Source organism: Xylocopa sonorina, chromosome 13 (assembly GCF_050948175.1).
Source record: "Xylocopa sonorina isolate GNS202 chromosome 13, iyXylSono1_principal, whole genome shotgun sequence".
NCBI lineage: Eukaryota > Metazoa > Arthropoda > Insecta > Hymenoptera > Apidae > Xylocopa > Xylocopa sonorina.
This window is the reverse complement of record NC_135205.1, coordinates 6,878,095-6,897,281: the sequence shown is the minus strand read 5'-3', so window position 1 is coordinate 6,897,281 and position 19,187 is coordinate 6,878,095. Positions and strand designations below refer to the sequence as shown.

The window sequence follows — 19,187 nt, the reverse complement described above, 5'->3', positions numbered from 1 at the left end:
TAGACATTTCGAATTGACGAATAAATAAAGGTATCGTTCGTTAGAGAGATCGTGGAGCGCGGTAAGTTCGTGGAACGTTCGTTAACGGGATTCATTAAATAATTCGTCGAGCTCCACACGGTCAGACGGTCGAACTTGCGGAGCTACTCGATCCGTTAATGGCACGTGCTATTTGTTGATACTCTTCGAAGCTGCGTGTACGAAAATCGTGGAGCGTAAAACGAGCTTCAGGGCCCGGACGCGAGAACCACTTCTCCCCTCTCTTATTCTTCGCGGGTGGATCCCATGGTGTCTGCCATGGCAGGACAGTCATCCGCGTTCATCTCGAACGAAACGATCGGACCGGACGCGGCCGGAAGTGCTCGTTTTCCATCCGATTAAGTCGGCCGTCGAAACTTTTGCCTCGCGGTTTTCCACCGACGACGCTCCTTCGAGAATCGATCGTAATTGACGCCGCGAGTGCCCACCGAGAGTACCGTGGAAATAGTCTTCTTTCTTCGGTGAGGACGTCGATTTTCAGTGACATTTTCGATACGCTGGAAATGTTCGACTCAACAAGCTTTTACTTTTCTGTCTTATTTATCTCACTTTCAGGACGATTGCTCTATCCCTACTCTATCCCTACTTTCGGTTCGTGAAATTGCGCGTTAGGTTCCCTCGGAGGTAGAAGCTGTTATCGGTTCGGATAGCGGTATGTTCGAATGCAGGAAAACCTACTGTATTTGGTTTCAGTTTTTAGCGACTGGTTTAATTGTGTAATGGATATTTCGCTCGATGCGTAACACGAACGTGATTGTTCGGTGCGAGGAACGAATTGGTTGGTGTCGTTATCCAATCATGTTTAACTGCTCCCTCGTTCGATTTACACTTTTATGAAGTTGCAGAGATATTGCGACCGATTGATTAAATTACAGTTAGATACGGTATTGACAATTTCATGGTACTATAATGGACAGTCTTCGATTGGAAATCGTGAAATTCAATCGATGTGACAATAGTCACGTGGACAGAGAGGAATGTGCGCTTAAAGATTTTATTTCGATCCGTAGTCGACTCGCGTGTAGACACCATCTTCGAGACACGCAAAGTTATGGTCAATTTCAATATCGCGTAATACCGCATCATCGAACGCGAAACTCGTCCTCGACGAAGAGCACGTCGATCATTCCGGTAAAATTATGCAAGCGCCGTTTAGTTGCAGCTGCAGGTTGGACTTGTAATAATTTAGCTCGTTCGGCGATCGTATCGAACGTATTGGTATCGATTAGTCAATCCGCGAACAAGGAGCGAGTTGAATTGTAGCCAAACTGTAGAACATTAAGCGGGCAATCGATGTCATGCTCGAAATCAAATCGTTGCAATAACAATGCAATTTCGCCAATTGATTGATCTCGTAAGTTACAGCAAACGATATTGCTTATTAAGAAAATTGAAACCGCGCCCATTACCGTTGATGAACGTCTGGCAAAATGTTACATTCACGAATTTAACAGGCGCCTACCACTGTCAATTTTTATCTCCATCGTCAATCGGACGTCTAAACACACCCGATCGCGCCACTCGAGACTGTAATCATCCACTTTCGATACTTTCACCCGAAAATCTTCAAAAATTCCTCTTCGAAACACCCTCATTTCACCATTATCGTGTTCGATAAAAGCACATAATAAGCGACCATGTTTCACAATCGTTGCAAAACACTATGGAAGGTAACACATGCGCGTACACATAAAAAAAAAAAAATTGATTTCGGTGGGAATTAATTGCCGGCCGGGCGGGTTAACAGCCAACGGCGTCCGTGCTATAAAAATTACCGAGTCGGCTAATCTCTTAAGTCCGGCATTAAATTTGGCGGGAAACGCGGGCGATCGCGAGTTTAAGCCGCGTTAAACGCGCGCAACGCACTCTGTCTTGCGGCCACTTTAATCGGTGGGAAAACCGCGAGAACGACTTTTTCGCCGGTGCGAACCCGCGCGGCGGTGGCTCGATGGGGTAGCCGAGGATTTTTCCGGCCGGAAAAATCCACGGAGCATCGCGTTGCCCCGCGAATTCGGGGAAAAAAGAGCCTCGTAGCTACCAAGCGGAGGGTGTAAAAATGCGTCGTAACGCGCGCGCATTTACCACGGCCCATTTAGGAAGATCGATCGATCCCGCGAACGTTTCCCCAATGATCGATGCGTTGTTCGACCGTGCCGGTTTCTTTTTCCGCAGATAAAATGCTGGATTCGTTTGTCGACCGCGGATAAATCGTGCAACTTTGTTCTCCTCTTTTTTTTCCATCCCTCCTTTGTCGTCGTTTCGTATCGCGGGACGTGATCCCGTAACAATTCGAGGGAGTTTGTCGCGGTTGTTAGACTGTACGTTATGGAGAAGGGATTCTGAGAATGGTTTAGGAGAAAGTTTTGATTAGAGTTTTGTTCCTGTTCGGAGGAACTTTTTATTCTCCATTTTTTACCCGATAACTGGAAACGCCGGGTTTACGCCCGGATTTATACAGCGATATTTTTTTTTTACAGAATCGCGTTCGTCCCCGAATGGGATCGTTCTCCTCTATCGGCTTAAGAATATGCGAAACGTGCGATTGCTCAGAGAGTTAAGTATTCTCACTGGACGCGACGAACAGTCAACGATCAACTCTCCCCTTTGCTAAATCCAACGAAAATATCCTATAATCCTGTGTATCCTGGAATCAACGGCGCACTGGGCGCAGTCGTTCCACAAATTCATCCGATGGGAATTATTCGAACGCGGGTATACTCGATCGGTTTTATATCGTGAAAAGAACCGCGCGTTCGAATCAATACGAAACTTTCAATCAAATTTTTAAGCCAGAAAAAGAGAGGAAATAAAGACGGAAAGCAGCTTGCCTCCGCGTGATACACGGAAAGATATTCGTGGAAATTTTCCAGCCGAACGGTTGGTCGAACCACCGAGCTGCTGGTTAATTATAGTAAAAAATAAAAAAAAAAATGGATGATCGCGTCCCAGTGAGACTCTGATCGCGAACCGTGCGGATTACACGACGTACGCGTGGAAACCTCTATTCGAAGTGACACCCTTTCATACGTTTCACACGCGATAATGAACGTTCCGCGATTATTTTCGACACGCGAACGTACGATTTTCCCCACATGTTTGTTGGACGTAGAAAAACCGCTGTTAATTTACGCGTTTTAGTTACGCATGATTTAAAACTCGAATGCTCGTTCAGTGTTCGATTCGCGCTACTTCCTTGCGTATTTAGTAATTTAACGGCGAAGGCTGCGGATCCGAGGCGAATGTACGCCTTTGCGAAGAGAAGATATCGAACAGAAATTTTGATCTCTGTTCTAAACAAAACCGTGACGATACGAGGTACGTTTGTTTTTAAGAGCAACGACGTATCCTACGCATCGATCAATCGGAACCTTCATTCGACACTAGAAAGAGCTGGTTTATCGGGGAGAAAAATATTTGCAGATCCGTGTAGAGGCTGCACTCTGATGTGAACGTCGCGTCAGCCCGTTCGCGAGCTGCGCGCTTGTAACGCATAATCCAGATTTGTTGCGAAATAAATCGCGAAACACCCGGCCCGAAATTTATTCCGGCGATGGATCCGAATCACGCCAACCGAATTCGTTATCGCGAAAATGTTGTGTATTTTCTCGCGATTACCCCGTTCCGTTCATTGATAAATAGCCTCCTCGGATTGAATTGAAACGATTGATAAGGGTATTATCTCGCGAGGGGAAGTGGATTCCGTTGTCGCTCAGGCTTCCGCGATATTCCTTTTGATGCATGGCCAAGCGATCGGTTTACATTAAAATCGACGAAAACACCGTGACATCGGTGGAAATAAGTGAAAATTTAGAACCGTCCGACTTCTCGCGCGAAATACTCTTAATATGTATTACCATTTCTTTCTCGTTTCCGAATAAATGACCTACAGCACACCCTGTCGCGAGAACTGACATTTATTAATTAATGCGCATATGTAAGCGTCAACTATGTTGCGAACGTAATACGAACCGTGTACTCGATAAATAATCTAAATCAGTTCCTGCGATCGTAATCGCTGGAACTTGTCGCGTTTCCTGTTTCCATTTTTCTGTTCTTCTCTTTTTAAACAAAGGGTGGTATTCGTTTTGTAAAGTGAAGTTTCTGTAAACTGTGACCATTGCGTCGTCGTGAACAACGAGGAGAACGAAGAGCAAACGAGACTCGAGAAGAAAGATGACGAATTATGTGTACCGTGCAATCGTCTACTACTTCCTGATTGTTTATTTAAAGGGTCTACTGCAAACCATGAAGCTCCATAACGGACATCCGGCGGATTTGGTAAAATGCACGACCGACTTCAACGTGAGTATACATCCAGTTTTAAATATCACTTCTAAGGGTTTCTTTAAAGGTATATATGCATAGTAGTGTTGTTAGTTGCAGTTCAAGTTTGTTTTCTCCTAATTATTTTCCGACCTACGATACGCATCGATACTAATCTGTTTTTCTTTTTCATCCATCTTCGAACCAATTAATCCTTTGAACCACGCCACAGCCATCGGAGACGATGTTCTCGCGACGACACGACTACTCGACTGATTGCGTAGCGAAGAAAAAGAAAATGATCAATTGTGCATGAAATTACGTTTCACGAGAAATTTGATCTTTCGTTTTACGATCGTTCGGTGTTTCGATACTATTACGTATTCGCTCTTTTTCTGCACGTCAAACTATCTAACTACGAATTTGTAATTCAACGTGATAATTCCTGATCTTCATTAAAATAATTATTACCAGAAAGGAGGTAAAACGAAAAAGTAGAAAACGTTGGTTATAAAACTCTGACAATTATGCGCGATGTACTTTTCTAAAAATATTCAACTTTATAATTAAACACGTTCAAATTAGTACGTGTAAAAGACTCTTGTTTTAATGGTACGCGGCTTCTATCCAAACGCAATTATCACAGGAGAGGAAACACCGGAAATGTTTAATTTGATTCGAAAAATCATTCGCGATATACTATTTTCTCTCTCCTATCCGCAGCGTACAATTTGTTGGTAACGAGTGCTGTTCGCGAAATAATTATTTCTCGGGGAAAAAAAGGTGGAGGAAAAGAAAGAAAAAAAAAAAGAAGGGAGAAAGGGTAGAGGATAACGGGGATAGTGGAAATCGTGAAAATTTCGAGGGAATCGTCGAATTCCCCGCCGTGGGTCGGCTGGGCCCAGAGGAATAGCCCCAAGAGGCAACGATGCACCGCGACTTGATCTGGGTGAGTCAGCGACGATAAATCGAGCGATTTATGAAGCGGCACGAGCAACGACCGTTCTCCAGGAATAATGTCGCTATCGGTGTGCGTGTGCACAGGTGGGACAGAGGCGAAACGGGTTCACCCCGATCGGAACGATCGCCTTGATCACCCCCGTTTCGATTCTCGATAAACGCTTGAACAAACCCGATCGTTCGAGCCTTTTTAGCATAGATCGCGATCGATAGCGTAGGTATCTTAAATTATGGGGCGCGATCCTAAAGAAGTAAGTTATCGCACAGGGTAAAACACGACAATTGCGTAAATGAAATAATCGATTTAATTTCGAACGGTCGTTTCAACGTCGACATCTATTTCGTTAATCTACAAAACTCTCGGCTAATCGCTCTCGATCCTGCCTATCACGGTGACATCAAATTTTCGCAATAATTCCACTCGAGCGGGCTCGATCAACGAGCGAGCACCGGCGGTGAATCTTGACAGGGGATCACGATCGAAACGAAAGACAAAACGCGAAACAAACGTCGCGCCCCGTATTCCGAGGCTAGTCAGGATAATTTGTTCGCAAATAAAAAAGGCAGCGCAACAGAGCGCAACGAAAAAAAGGAACAGGTCACGAAACAAAGACGCGTGCGAGTGACACTTTACGCGGTGCCAGCCGACCGATTTATTTAATTTGTCAACGTCGATGGCACGCGATCTGGAAATCTTCAATCAAGATATGACGAGAGGTAGGCGCGACGCGACCTCGTTTCAATCGTAATTAATTTCGGCTCGAGCTATTGGGACTACGGGGACTGTATCGCGCGGATAATTCCGTTTCTATTAGAACTGGGACAATTTCATAGAGAAGCGGCTCGCGTGTCATGAAATATTAGGTGGACGTACAAAAAGTTCCTGTTGCCCTTTTACCTCAACAAACAGTACGAAGAACTGTCAAAGTACTATTTCGTTAGAATTTCCGTAAATCTCCGTCGAAGAATAGAATAAAAGATCGAAATTATGGAAATACGAAGGTTGGTAATCAGATTAAAAACAGGAAGAGGAAGTGACACGTCTGCGCGGCGTAATTGATTCAGACGGTCTCGTTACAGCGTATTATAACGTCACGAAATAACCGCGTTTCGGCATCAGACGGTAAAATTAACGTCATTCTGAATTTATACTCGGTCCGGGGCGTTCGGTGGCCATCAGTTTTCACGGTTGCCCGCGTTTACATTAACGCATCCGCTTGATAAGAAGTAATAACGACAGCTCGAACGCGACACCGTGATTTGCGAACAGGGCTGTTGCATCGAACGCGACAGGAAATTGCCGATAAAATGAAATAGCCTGTTGTCACTGCTTAATCGAATTTACCCGAAAACGAACGATTCCATTTCCGTTTTTGCCAATTTAACAACCAACAAACTGGACGATCATTTCCCATTTTTATTAAACAAGCCCAATCGTCCACGATCTTGAAACGTTTCCAACGCTGACAGTTCGAGCTGGTACTTTTTGCGAAAACAAAATTAAGTGCGACGCGTATTTTTGTAGGCTCATTAAGCCTTCGCTCGTTTCCATTGTACGGTCGCACGATTATTGATTACTGCATCTGCATAAATACGAATCAGCCCCCGTGCTTTAGGGTGAAATTACACGGCATAAAGTCCGTGTATTGTGCGAACCATTCTACTTCTTTCTTTATTCACGTAACGCGTAACACGTGAACAATCGCGACCTATGACGAACATAAATTCCGTTTGCGGGATCGATCGAAAGTTACTTCGAAATGCTTCATCCATTACTTACAAAGTGGAGATAAAATATACGTCGAAATTGAACGTAACGTACATAAAACGGAAATAGCAACGATCCGTTCGCGTCCTCGTTCCGTATAAAAATTGAAGCATTCAGTTATTTTATATCCCAATTGTTTCAATGTAAGTAAGATTTTTACGTCGCGAGCTGAGAGACCGTAAAGCGTTTATTGCTGGGAGAACGCAAGTTTTTCAAAGCATTCGATGTACGGTAAATATAAAAATCGTCGCGCGCAAAAGTGTCAAAGACATATATGAGAGAGGAATGAAAAAGGTTGAACTTGCAACGTATTGTGCCTAATGAAACGCTAATTGCAACTAAAATCAAGATCGCTTCATTAATGCGAGGCTCGACGGTATCAAAGCTGTCAAAGGGATGGGACAGCGAGTGGAAAAGAACGTTCGGAAAGATGACACGAAAGGGATGCTCGCCGAGCGAGGGCGAGAGGGACGGGGAAAAGTGGTCGAGATTAAAAGTTTTTGCTCGGTTGTTCAGAAATGAGATAGGAAAGGGTAGAAGAGGAGATAAATTTCGCTGGCCGATCGACGCTTTTCTATTGAAAACCCCGGGAAATATATATACATTATTCTTGGCGAAATGCTCCCTAAAGGGAGTGCAAAGAGTTGTTTCTAGTTTAATTCCAGTAATTCGGTTTCCATTAAACGATTTCACTACGTTGTGTACCCGGCGATCCCCGCGGGAGTCGAACGGTAAACGAAAGAGATTGACGTACCGCGCGCGAAAAGAAACGAGCACTCTGGGATGGAAAGTTTGAAAAACGTGACGTGAAAAGAGAACGTGAAATTACAAAATGTGGTTACTCCTTGTTTACCAACGAATTAATCCCTTCGGAGTAGAATTAAAATAGGTGGTTTCCATTCATCCTTATCGTTATTAGCGAATTCATCGCTCGAATAACTTTTCCTATATTTTCCTGGCTACGTGTTTAATTAATAAACGTTAGCAGCTGGTTTATGAACCGGGAACCCTAGTCGAATCACGTTTGTCCGTCACTGAAGATTGTAACGGAACGTTGATTTAGAATACAATAATTCAAAGTTCCCCGACCGCGTTTCCGTGTTAACTCGCCGAACGAACTCTTCGCTAATTACGGGCCTCGATGTAGCTCAAATTATGACTTATGATTCGACGTCTAAACTGCAAGTACCATAGCCTTTGGAACGGGCCGTTAATCATGCGATCCGCCCTAAAGTTTACTCAGCTTGGCTCTCGATTACGTAAAGAGCCTCTGCCGACTATATGCATAGGGGCGATCGTGACGCGTGATCGTTAAGGAGGATCGACGCTAACCCGTAACCGATAAACGATACTATTTTTCTAATAAAATCAAGACGAAATAAATTCGGAGGATAGCAATGGGACTGTAATTGTCAAATTCCAGGCTCGATCCTGAGTTTTCGGTATTTATGTCCTGCCGTGCAACGCGTATTTAAGGTTGCTACCAAGCGAAATATCTACCGAATACCGTACCGACGACGAAGCATCTCCGTGAACGCATTCAAATTAAGCGAAAACACCGTTCGAATGGAGCTCGAACGAATTAAAGCAGAAATTGAATTCTCAAGACTTCGGTATGCTTCAATGGAACTGTGCGGAGCTTCGCTTAACCCTTTGGATGGAACGCAGAGTTATGTCGAGGGATTTAGATGTTACCTCCGGTATATATCTTATGGTTCGCGTGTACATAGATTTTTCGATGTTAGCGTCTCGAGTTTACGGGAACTTTTAGATCCGACAATCTATTTTTTCCCCCCTGTTTCGATAGAAATAATTCGATGAAAGATTTGGGAATTCGATGGTCACGGCGAAAAATGCAGCGAAATCGTAATTTGACGCGAAACGAATCGTGTAATCGATACATATAAAATCGGGAGCACATATTGGCACTTAAACTACTTTTTTTTTCGAATAGCACTCGAAGCGGGGGTCTCGTTAAAACGTTGGAAAATCTCGATAATCGGGCTGCGAATAATCAAGCCCGCGAGCAAACGTGAACGATGAAAATTGGAATGATACACAATCGTTTCCCTGATGGTCCATCAGCCCTTTTTAAGGCAATGTTGCTATGCCCGATCACGAGGAACGTCCTTATTCAGCGAACAGTTGTACGCCAACATTTCGTTGTATCGTATCACCGTGTTTGCGCTAGGAAAAATATTTCAAAAATATTATCGCGCGGACCGTGAAACTATGATTTTTGGCAACCAACGCGATTCAAAAAATGTTTTAGATTTCGAACGATTAACGGAGATCGTTTTATTAGATTGGGACGTTCAAATGAATAGCGTGGGACGAGAAACAAGAAGATTTTCGCCCTCGATCCGAACCGTGGAAAATGCCTGACACTTTTTCCAAACGTTCAGCCACTTCCTCTGTTACACCCCTGGTGCAAATTCAACGCTCTGGATCACCTATCCATTCATATTCATTCGAACGCCATCGAGTGAGATAACGCACCTTATCCAGTCCGCGTTAGCGTCACGCTTTCCCTGCTGTAACTCATTCGTTTTTTCGTCGAAAGATCCACGGTAGAACACATACCCGGCAACTTGATCCATCGGTTTCTACCGAAAGTAGTATCCATCGCGAACACGGTCGCGGATTAGACGCGAGCGACAATGCAATCGCGAAAGCAGTTTCAATCAAATTTCCACGAGACTGCTATTTCGCATTTCCAACTGCGCGATCGATCGGCAGGTTCAAAGTGGTAAACTTTCGATGAAATTTCTTCGAGTCGATAACCGTTCGAAAATCGCTTCCGCCGACCGATCGTAGATGGATCTAATCCGCGATCGAGGGAAAAGCGAAAAGTCGCGGTGCGCGCACCTCTTTCCAGCTTCGTCTCTTCTCTTCTCGACAGTGGCGGTTCACGAGTTTTTCCCCTTTCATCATCCAGCCTCTTCGACATCGCTCTGCATAACGCGACTGGGTGAGGGGGAGGCCGTCTGAAGCGGAAAAAGCACCGCGGACGAATGAAAGTGGGGAGATCAAATAAGTTAAGACAAGAGGGAAGGGGTGAGCGTGTAAAACGAGGTGAAAAACGAGGGGTAAAAGGGGGCAAGGGGCAGGAAAGATGAAACGGAGAGGAAGATGGGGCGAAAAGAATGAAAGAAAAAAAGGAGGCCACAGGAGAGAGACGGAAGAGTGATTGTGGTCGAGTTCTTATACCCGGGGAGCCTCGGAAGTCTTTTGACGACACGAGACACGAGAGTATAAATGCACTTGCAGTTCGTGCTCGACGGAAACTGCGCTGGGAGTACCAGACGACCAGCGGTATAAATCAAATTCTTTTTTTGTTTGCCGGAACTCCTGTCGCCCGAAGAGTGGCCAATGTTGCTGCTCCTCTCTCCCGCTTAATTCGCGTTAAAACTTGACGCGATTCAAATGCGTCCCGAATCGTCGCGTCTCTGACGCTCGCCGAATGTATTTCGCAACTTTCGCCCCTGACGCGAGACGTCCAAACGATTAGATGGATGAACAACTTTTTGCGCGTTCGCAGAGCTCCAACTATTTGCATAGAGCGCAGTTTCGGCCCGACGGCACGATCGGAAAGCGGTCGAATCTACACGATGAAGTAAGATGAACGTGTAAAATAACGTTTTTTTTCCGTTCGAGACGCTGTCGATAAAATCGAGCTTCGAAATTCGAGAGATGCACTTGGCTGACTAGCAAATGAATATAACGCGAGACGCACAATCGACAGGGGGTTATATATCGTAAAAGGAGCAGAGAATTCGTTTCTAAATGAATCAATATCGAGAGCATCCGATATATTTATTTAAGCAAATAAATCGAATTTCTTCGGAAACGAAGCTTCGTATGCAATAACGTCACTCTAGATTGCCGACATTCTATTTAAACGTGGAATAATCTTCTGTCTATTATAGTTATCGTCGTCATTTACCATTACCAAATTCTCCCGATATTATTCATTTTTATATTTATCTTCGAAGCTTTTTGAATAGGAAAACCTCTGAAAGTGATAAAGAACTCATGGGGATGGTAAATAAATTAAGATCGCAATGGATCGTAGACAACGACGGTAATAGTGTTTCATATATCTGACTTTTATTCTTACTCCCACGAATAAAACATAGTCGTACTTTTTTATTACCGTGCCTCGATAGAATGTTGCTGAAATATGGAATTATATGAAGTTGGTATAAATTTTCACGAGACATTTTAAGACGCGGAACTCTTTCCCTCCGATCCCTCCACTTTCAAAGTTACCAGCATGTAATTCGAGGCTGACAGTGGCCAGACACAAAATTTTCGAAAAGCTGAATATTCCTTGAAAAATAATGGGACGATATAAAGTATCGATACATAATTGAAGCGTGCAGAAATATTTCTTTAAAATATTCGATAGAATGAGTAAGTATTATATACGATGAAGTTCTGTTCGAAGTACAGTTCTGAAAATTACATATCTAGTGTATGTTATTAAATTACCAATCTCGTATTAGTTAAATAATTTCGTATCTCCAAAATATTTTTACATAATATTTGAAAATTTCAGCTCCAAAAAGGAACGGCGTTCTGAATATCGCGTTATCGATAAAAATGTTCGTCTCACAAATAGTAAAATATGAAAAATAATTGATCGGTCGATAAATATATTTTTGGCCTCGTATTTCACTCGTCAAGTATGCACTGCTCTTTGCCAAAATTATAAATTTTATTTCCTCGTGAAAACACGAGGATCAATGTGTGCGGTTCCACTTGCCAGGCTGAGCGATGAAATTATTAAACCACCAAAGGCGATCGGGAAAAATGTATTATTTCAGGATAGACGGTGTTTCGAAGTCCAATTGAAAAAATGGTTTTTTGCTTTTGGCGTCCATCAAATCGTTCAACGCGCTGACTCGGCCAAAATGGACAAATCCACGTTTGATATCCTATAGATTTCTCTGTGACAAAATAATACGTCCGACAGGAAAAAAGTCTGATTTATTAAATTCCACGCATCTCGCCGAACGGGAAAATACTGCGTGCAGGTCAAGCGTTGAATAAAAATTCAATTCTAGAACCTGTACTTGCTTCTGCTGTGATTTTTCCGCCAACACGTGTCTGTACTCGCTTTCAAAAACTACATCCTGCAAAATAATTGAAATTTCGAGAAACAAATTGAATACCGCTACTTCATTCCGCACGAGAGTTTACATCTCCTCGTTTGATAAGTCTCTTCTCTCTTCGATTCGTACCACCCGATAGAAACCCGCGAAAGGGGAGGTGCGCAACACACAAATTCGCATTATCTTTCCCCTGCGACTAAAAATTTCGTTCGATCGTAGAAAAATCGTGGAAAAATAAGATACGAGGAAAATCATGGCCCTGGCTGGTTCCCTCTTTCGTCTGGCGGTCGTTCCGGACCTACACACGCCCGAATATGAATAACGTCGACCGAGGATCTAGGAAATTTTATTTCGCCGCGATGCTATTACGGGACTCGCTGGAAAAGGTGTAGAAAAACCGGAGCCGTTGCCCCAACGGATTCGACCAGACGTGTTCGTTGGGAAAAAATATCCCTCGGAGTTAATTATTTAAAAGTAATTTAGACTCACGCTGCATAATACTCTGCTGGATGAATAAAAATTTTAGACGGTTCACTGCCCGAAATACCTCGGATTGACAAGAAGAGGGCAACTCGTTTCACGTGTGGAAGAGTAGATCTTCGATTACAATGAGAAGAGGTGTTCAGGAAAATTCGTGCCAATAATTATAAGTGAAATGCACGAACCTACTGAATAATTGGCGCGGTAGGAGAAGAAACAAGGGGTGGCCAACAGCTCGAAACGTTTAGGGCGGAGATCGTTAAGACTGGATCGATCGATATCTCGCGGCGAAGGCGTGAAAATCGAGCGGTTCGGTGAATGGCCAGAGACGAACGAGGGAAACAGGAACAAACGAACGAGATCTCGACGAGATTGCGGTATTGTCCACGAGATATGCGTGGCGTGCTCGAATTCCAGCTGGCCTTTATTCCGTTCCGCCTCTGGTCCGAGTTACCACGCACAGGGGTAGGTGTGCGCAGTTAAGTAGGTGCGGTGTTCCTTAATTGGGAGCCACCGAGCATGCTCGCAGATTTCCACCTCCGATTCGACTGCCGTCGTATTCGATTTTCTGATGAGAATTATCCTGAGAGCTGCTACCACGCGCTCCTTCAGTTTCACCGATAATAGAAATATACGAGTCGCCGTTGTTTCGCGGAGAAGTTTGGTTTGCCTCGTTGCCGAGTGCTGTTTTTTGGTTTCGTTCGGGAAAATGATTGGCTTGTTTTCGGGTTGCAATTAATTTGATCAAATTTCGTCGTTAAAATACTATTCCTTCTGTTACACCTGAAATTAGTCTCCAGCCACGCGTTAACTTTATCACCCCTATCAATCCCTTAACTGGATATTCTCCCTTCAGCTTCGTACGTAATTACTCATAGAGCGTCTTCTCTGTCGTTACTTATCGATGCATATAAATCTGTCTTGTGTCCGTTTTCGCTTCGAAATTAACTTCTCTCGCACAGTCTAAAGCGATGTGCACCTCCTCCCCAGGAGGGACGTTGTTGCAGGAGTAAATGGTAACAAGTATTTTTTTCAGACACCGATTTAATTTAGTTAATTAATAATGTATAATTGGTAAGAAAGCGAAATTTTAATAAATTGAAGTTGATAACGTTGTCAACTACTCGGAAGTGCCGCGACCTCCTTTCTACGCAGAGTATAAACTACCTTTTTAGAGTACGCCGCTAAACTTAAAGTCCCTCTCTTAACTTTAAGATGAATTATGACTGCAATCAAGACTTCTAACGCCCCATCGATCCCCCTGTTTGGTCTAACAAAAATTAATAAGCCATTCGTCGCACGCCGGTGAAAGTTATTTGTTCGGCAAATATGAATACGTGAATTTACGGAGCTGTAGAAATTTTTTAGCGTAAAAATTACGCGTCCCGGTTTCACCGACTTTGTAGAAATTCCTACGCGACAGTTTTAAAATGGAACAGATTTAAAATTAAGACAAATGAATCGCCATTAAAATGCAGCTGCTCTCCTTACACCCCCGCCGCTCACCCCTACCGTTCCTTGCGGTTCCGATTCCCTTGTACACTTTAAAAATTAAAATTGCTCTCCGCACGCGATTTCATGCGTCTCGCGCGAATCTCAAGAAAGACATTAACTCGTTTCAACTGGAATTATTTTAATAGCGGCTACTGGTTCTGGCGAAGTGTGCGTTCCGACGTCGAACCTCGAACCCGTTACGCGAGTGAAACAAATGCAATTACAATTTGCAACTACAGCGCGAGCGCAAGAAGCTACGCCGGTAAATAGTACGGTTTAATTAAAATGTACAAGTTTGCCGGGTGAAAAGTTGCATTCTCACTTCAAACTATTGTGGTATTTTTTTAATAAACGTTTTAAACCGTTCCCTTTCTTTATTTAATATAATTGCAAACAGTTTTGACTTCGCTTCCAAAGAGAAGTATTCGTGTCAAACGAATGCCCGCGATTTTTTCTGTAAAGCGCGATCCTAAATTATAAATAAATAAATCACGCGGCCATAAAGTTGTCTGCCGTGGTAACATTCCGTAACTCATTCAATAGAAAGTTTCTGGGAACCCATAAACCGATCCGCGACATAAACTGCCGTACGAAGAAAACAAAGAAGGGGATGAGGAAGAAGAAGAGCGGAAAATTGCATTATGATGCACGTAAGAAAAATTTAAATTGGTCACGAGGTAAACCGATATTAACCCCATTCGACCCACATGCCACCAGCTGCCCGTACGAAATTCATATGTATCTTTCACGTACGTGATCCGCTTCTTAACCTCTATCGACGGGGTTATCTTTCGCATTTCCTCCACGTTGTTACTTGTATAGAATTAGCAGCACTTTTCCCTTGACTTCTACGAATTCATAGCGTATTTTAATTTCGCTCGACTTGTAATTAGTCATGTTTTAGTTAGATTGTATTCGGACAAGCTGTCGTAGCGCAATTATTTCAAACCTTCCAGCATCTGACTGTGAAAATGGTAGTTTTTTTTTGTGTTTCTGCGATGATTAAATGGCATAAGCCATTTTTGTTTGAGGAGTCGCGTTTGAAAAAATATTTGCTCGAGAGGGAAGAAAACGGTGTGAGATAATGCAAATTCCTTTGGCTCTCTGGAATTTATATGAAACGGTTGCAAGATGTTACAACTTCGGTGCCAAGGAATTTTCATGAATGAAACCCTTTTTGTACAGAAGAGGTAAATCTAAATTATTTTGATGAAAACGGAATACTTTGCGAAATTACCGGGGAGAAGTTCTCAACGTTACGGAACATTGGCTAAAAAATCAGCTGTCGCTGATTAAAGTAAATTGATCGCGAAGAGAATCGAGGAGCGAGTCGCGTGTCAAAACTCGCTGTTCAAATATCAATTATTACCGTTATTTACACGTGGCTGCAATATCGAGGGTGATCGATTCCGACTCGCAGCCCGTTCGAGAAATAAAACGGCGCGAGGGATCGAACAAAAGGGTTCGTTGAAAGTCACAGTCGTGAAAGGGAGGAGTGTGAGTTCGCACTTCTTGTTCCTCCGCAGGTGTCGAGGGTTTTAATTTCATGGGACGTTAAATACGTTCTCGAAGATGAAAGAGAAAAAGGACGGGGAAGATTGCAGTGTGTAAGAAGAAAGGAGACGTGCCCGGAGGAAAGGGAAAAAAGGTACAGGCGAACGTTTCGCGGCCCTTCGGGGAATAATGACGATCATTACGCGAACTTCTCAGATCCGTTATGCCTCTCGATGTTATATTATCCCGATGGGTCCTTTCGCTTCTTCAAACAAGTATACCAATCTACTCCGCGTTTCATTTTTCTAGTATTTGACGAAGTCTATCCGAGACAGATTCGAATATAGTAAAGAAAATGGCACGCGATTCGATTAACCGTAAAATTTTCTGTAGAAAATATCGAATCGTTTTGATATTGGGAGCAACATACATGGAACAAGCCACCTTTTCTTCTCGAATAAATAACAAATGCATTGTTCTCGACTCGAACGTCTCTGTGCTCCATATCCAATTGTCGAAGGTGACTTTTAATTATGCAGTCACCGTGAGAACGTACATTTCCACTGGGGAGCGTTCGTTTTACAAAGTAAAATTTCATTACCATCCAACAGGCACCGGCGCGGTCATTTCTATTTCCAAAGAAGAAAGATAACCTCTATTATGTTTTACGTACGTACAAAAGACACCTTTCTATCATTGCATATGTTACATGAAAGCTAATCGGAAGAAACACGTGGATAAAACGAGACGTCCCATTCGTTAATTATCATCCCTTCTTTAATACGACAACGCGAAACGAAAAGCAATGTTAAAATGCACCGTGCACTTTGCGTAGCTTTTGAATTAGTGTAATTGTTTCTCCTAATTGTTCGCAGACTCTCTTACTAGCTTACAATGATATTATTCTCGGATTATTCAAATTATTTGTTACGACAATTATGCGAAAGAGGACAGAAAATGTTTCCGAATGAAAACGTGTTTTCTTCTGGGAATATAAGCTTGTAACGAAACACGCTTGATAATTTCTCTCTGCCATGGAACAGAAAATTATTATTCGCATAAAATTTCATCATTCCACGAATTGTGCGAATAAATTTTTATCGCGATTAACCGAATAATTGTAATGAAAAATATTTCGAACGGGTATACGTTCTAGTTTGAGATGGACGTAGATATTCTAGTTTGAGACGTGAAAGAGTTCGACGTTCCCGATGAACGGCATCCGGCAGGAGTCAAATATAATATCCACCACGCGCTATACTAATAACGATCCCATAAATTATTCATCGCACGGCAGCCATAGTCTTTCGCGAAACCTGTGATAATGTTGGAGTTACTAATGACGCCCCCTTGATTCGAACTTAATTCCTTCCTCGGTCTCTAACGATCGTTCGTTAACAACAATGGCGCGCTTTCGTAAAGGATCCGATGGTATCACGGGACGAAGAGTACCGACTACGCTATAACGCTCCCGTGTAATGTCCCGTAGCTCAGTCTGCCGACTATCCTCCTAGAGTAATTCCGTCGTTTAATCCAGAAATTATCCCGGCGACGATTCGAGCGCCCAGCGGACGGAAAAATGCCGGAGCTTCGTTTGACGCGACTCACGATCGGATAAACCGAGTCAAAAGCGAGCTAATTCCGAAGAGTCGTAATTATCCTTTTAAGATGAAACACTCTACAAATGTCTGCGAGGAGAATTTCTTTGTGGAGGCAATTGCTTTCATTAGCCAGGCTTGCAGCGTATTATTTTAGCTTTTATATTTGGAAACGGACGAGCACGAGGCCAAGCATTTATTTTCACGAACGTTCCTCGCAATTTTCAGCGAATTATTAATAAAAATCCTTCCTAGAAACTTGTTTACGTCTATACAGAATATAAATACAAAGAAAAATGCCAGTCTACCATATTTTTTGCCATAAATATACATTTTGCGATTATTCGATGATTCATAGCCTCATGTATCCCCATTGACAAACTGTCAACGGTAACGCACGTGGCGTATCGTACAATGCAACGTTGCGAACATTTCAGTCGTTTTTTATCTATTCGAAATTTGAAATTCTATCCTTTCTTTTTTTCGTTTTCGTATTAGCGATCTTTCCCATCGGATTAGAAATGCAAAGTTTACGTTCCATCTTGGACATACGAGATTTATGCAAACTGATATCCGCCGTAAACACCGAGTGGCGTTAAAAGTGTGCAATTTTTCTGAACATCTATAATTCCGTATCTCTTTCCAAGCAAATTACTGTTTTTATCTTCTTACGCTGTTAGAATGATTCAAATATACTGTTTCACATAGGGAAAGAAATAATATAACGATAAAGACGAAATCGACGGACATACGGTCACGAAAGGAATTTAATAATGTCGCGAACTGCGATCAATTCATACGGGTAGTTTCAGTATGGCAACACAATTGTACAAATTTATTATTATTGGAAGATACGATCGTAAATTGGAAACCGAACTTTCTCGCGTGTAGACACTTCCGCCGTTGCTGAGAAACGATGATAATTTCAGATAGAACGTCGTGAAATAACTTGTTATAGCCAAATATCACGAATGTTATGGGGTTGCATGACGATACCAGTGGAAACGAACCAGTCGATTTTCAGTACGTATTTCTATTTAAGTGGCAAGAGCGCAAACTCGAAACGACTGTAAATTTCTTCCATGATAACAGGTATAATTCGAACAGTACTTTTGATCTACCGCCCTATAGATCCTTAATTATGACCGTTGAAAAGAATTCCCGAAGAACTTATACTTTTGGCGTTAATTACCAAGGGAGTTGATGAATTTATCAGTCTTCTTAATTTACGTTCGGAAACTTTTTTAATATCATGCATTGTAGAAAATTTCTTAACCCAGCTAATGTTTTTCATTAAATTTTGGCTTGGATGCATGCGGTAAACAGACACGCGCAAGAGGTTCCACTGTTCCTACATTAATATGTAATTTGAGTGTTACGGGTTTGGAAATATTTAAATTTTACTTAAATATTACGCGTTTTACTCGCGCGTCTACTTTTTACTAAATTGAATATACGGAAGATAAAACTTCCCCCGGCGTAATATGTATGCAAATGTATGGCCGATCGCAAAAAAATTATTTTACAATTTCAGAAAATCCGTGCCACGCGTTTCGAAATGGTCGCGCATTTAAAACCAATCAAGTTTTATGTAATATCGCGTATCGGTGTTAATAACGAATTCTATAACGACACCGTTCCCGACTCTGCGTATATGCATATTCATTTCATCGTGCTTTTCATTTCTATCCTCTTAATATACTGTTCCAAATGATTTTATTATTCTCCACTCTGAAAAGCTCCCACGAGGCTCCGCGTATTTTCGTTGAAACTATTCTCGGTCAAATTAGAATGAGCATTTCCTTAATTATATATATATTTAACTTTAAATCATGACTGCGCAGAATTCTTGCAAATTCCTTATGACAAGACTGTCTTAATTATTATTTTTTCATTGTTTGAAGATCGTTAAAAATGAATGCATAGTTGGATTGCAAATAGAGCGTATAATCCTCTACCGTGGATTCTACAATT

The 19,187-nt window shown here is 42.4% G+C and overlaps 1 protein-coding gene across 6 annotated transcripts in view; it reads left to right on the top strand.

Annotated features, from left to right (window-relative positions):
• Positions 1-19,187, top strand: part of Mp (collagen XV/XVIII-type protein multiplexin) — a 197,303-nt gene that overhangs the window by 153,690 nt on the left and 24,426 nt on the right. For 5 of the 6 annotated variants that reach the window (XM_076906045.1, XM_076906041.1, XM_076906042.1 and 2 more), the window contains exon 5: positions 4,270-4,341. The exons of the other annotated variant lie outside the window; for it this stretch is intronic. In XM_076906045.1, the coding sequence (XP_076762160.1) occupies positions 4,270-4,341 (72 nt within the window). The remainder of the gene's footprint in view (positions 1-4,269; positions 4,342-19,187) is intronic. 6 annotated transcript variants of the gene reach the window in all.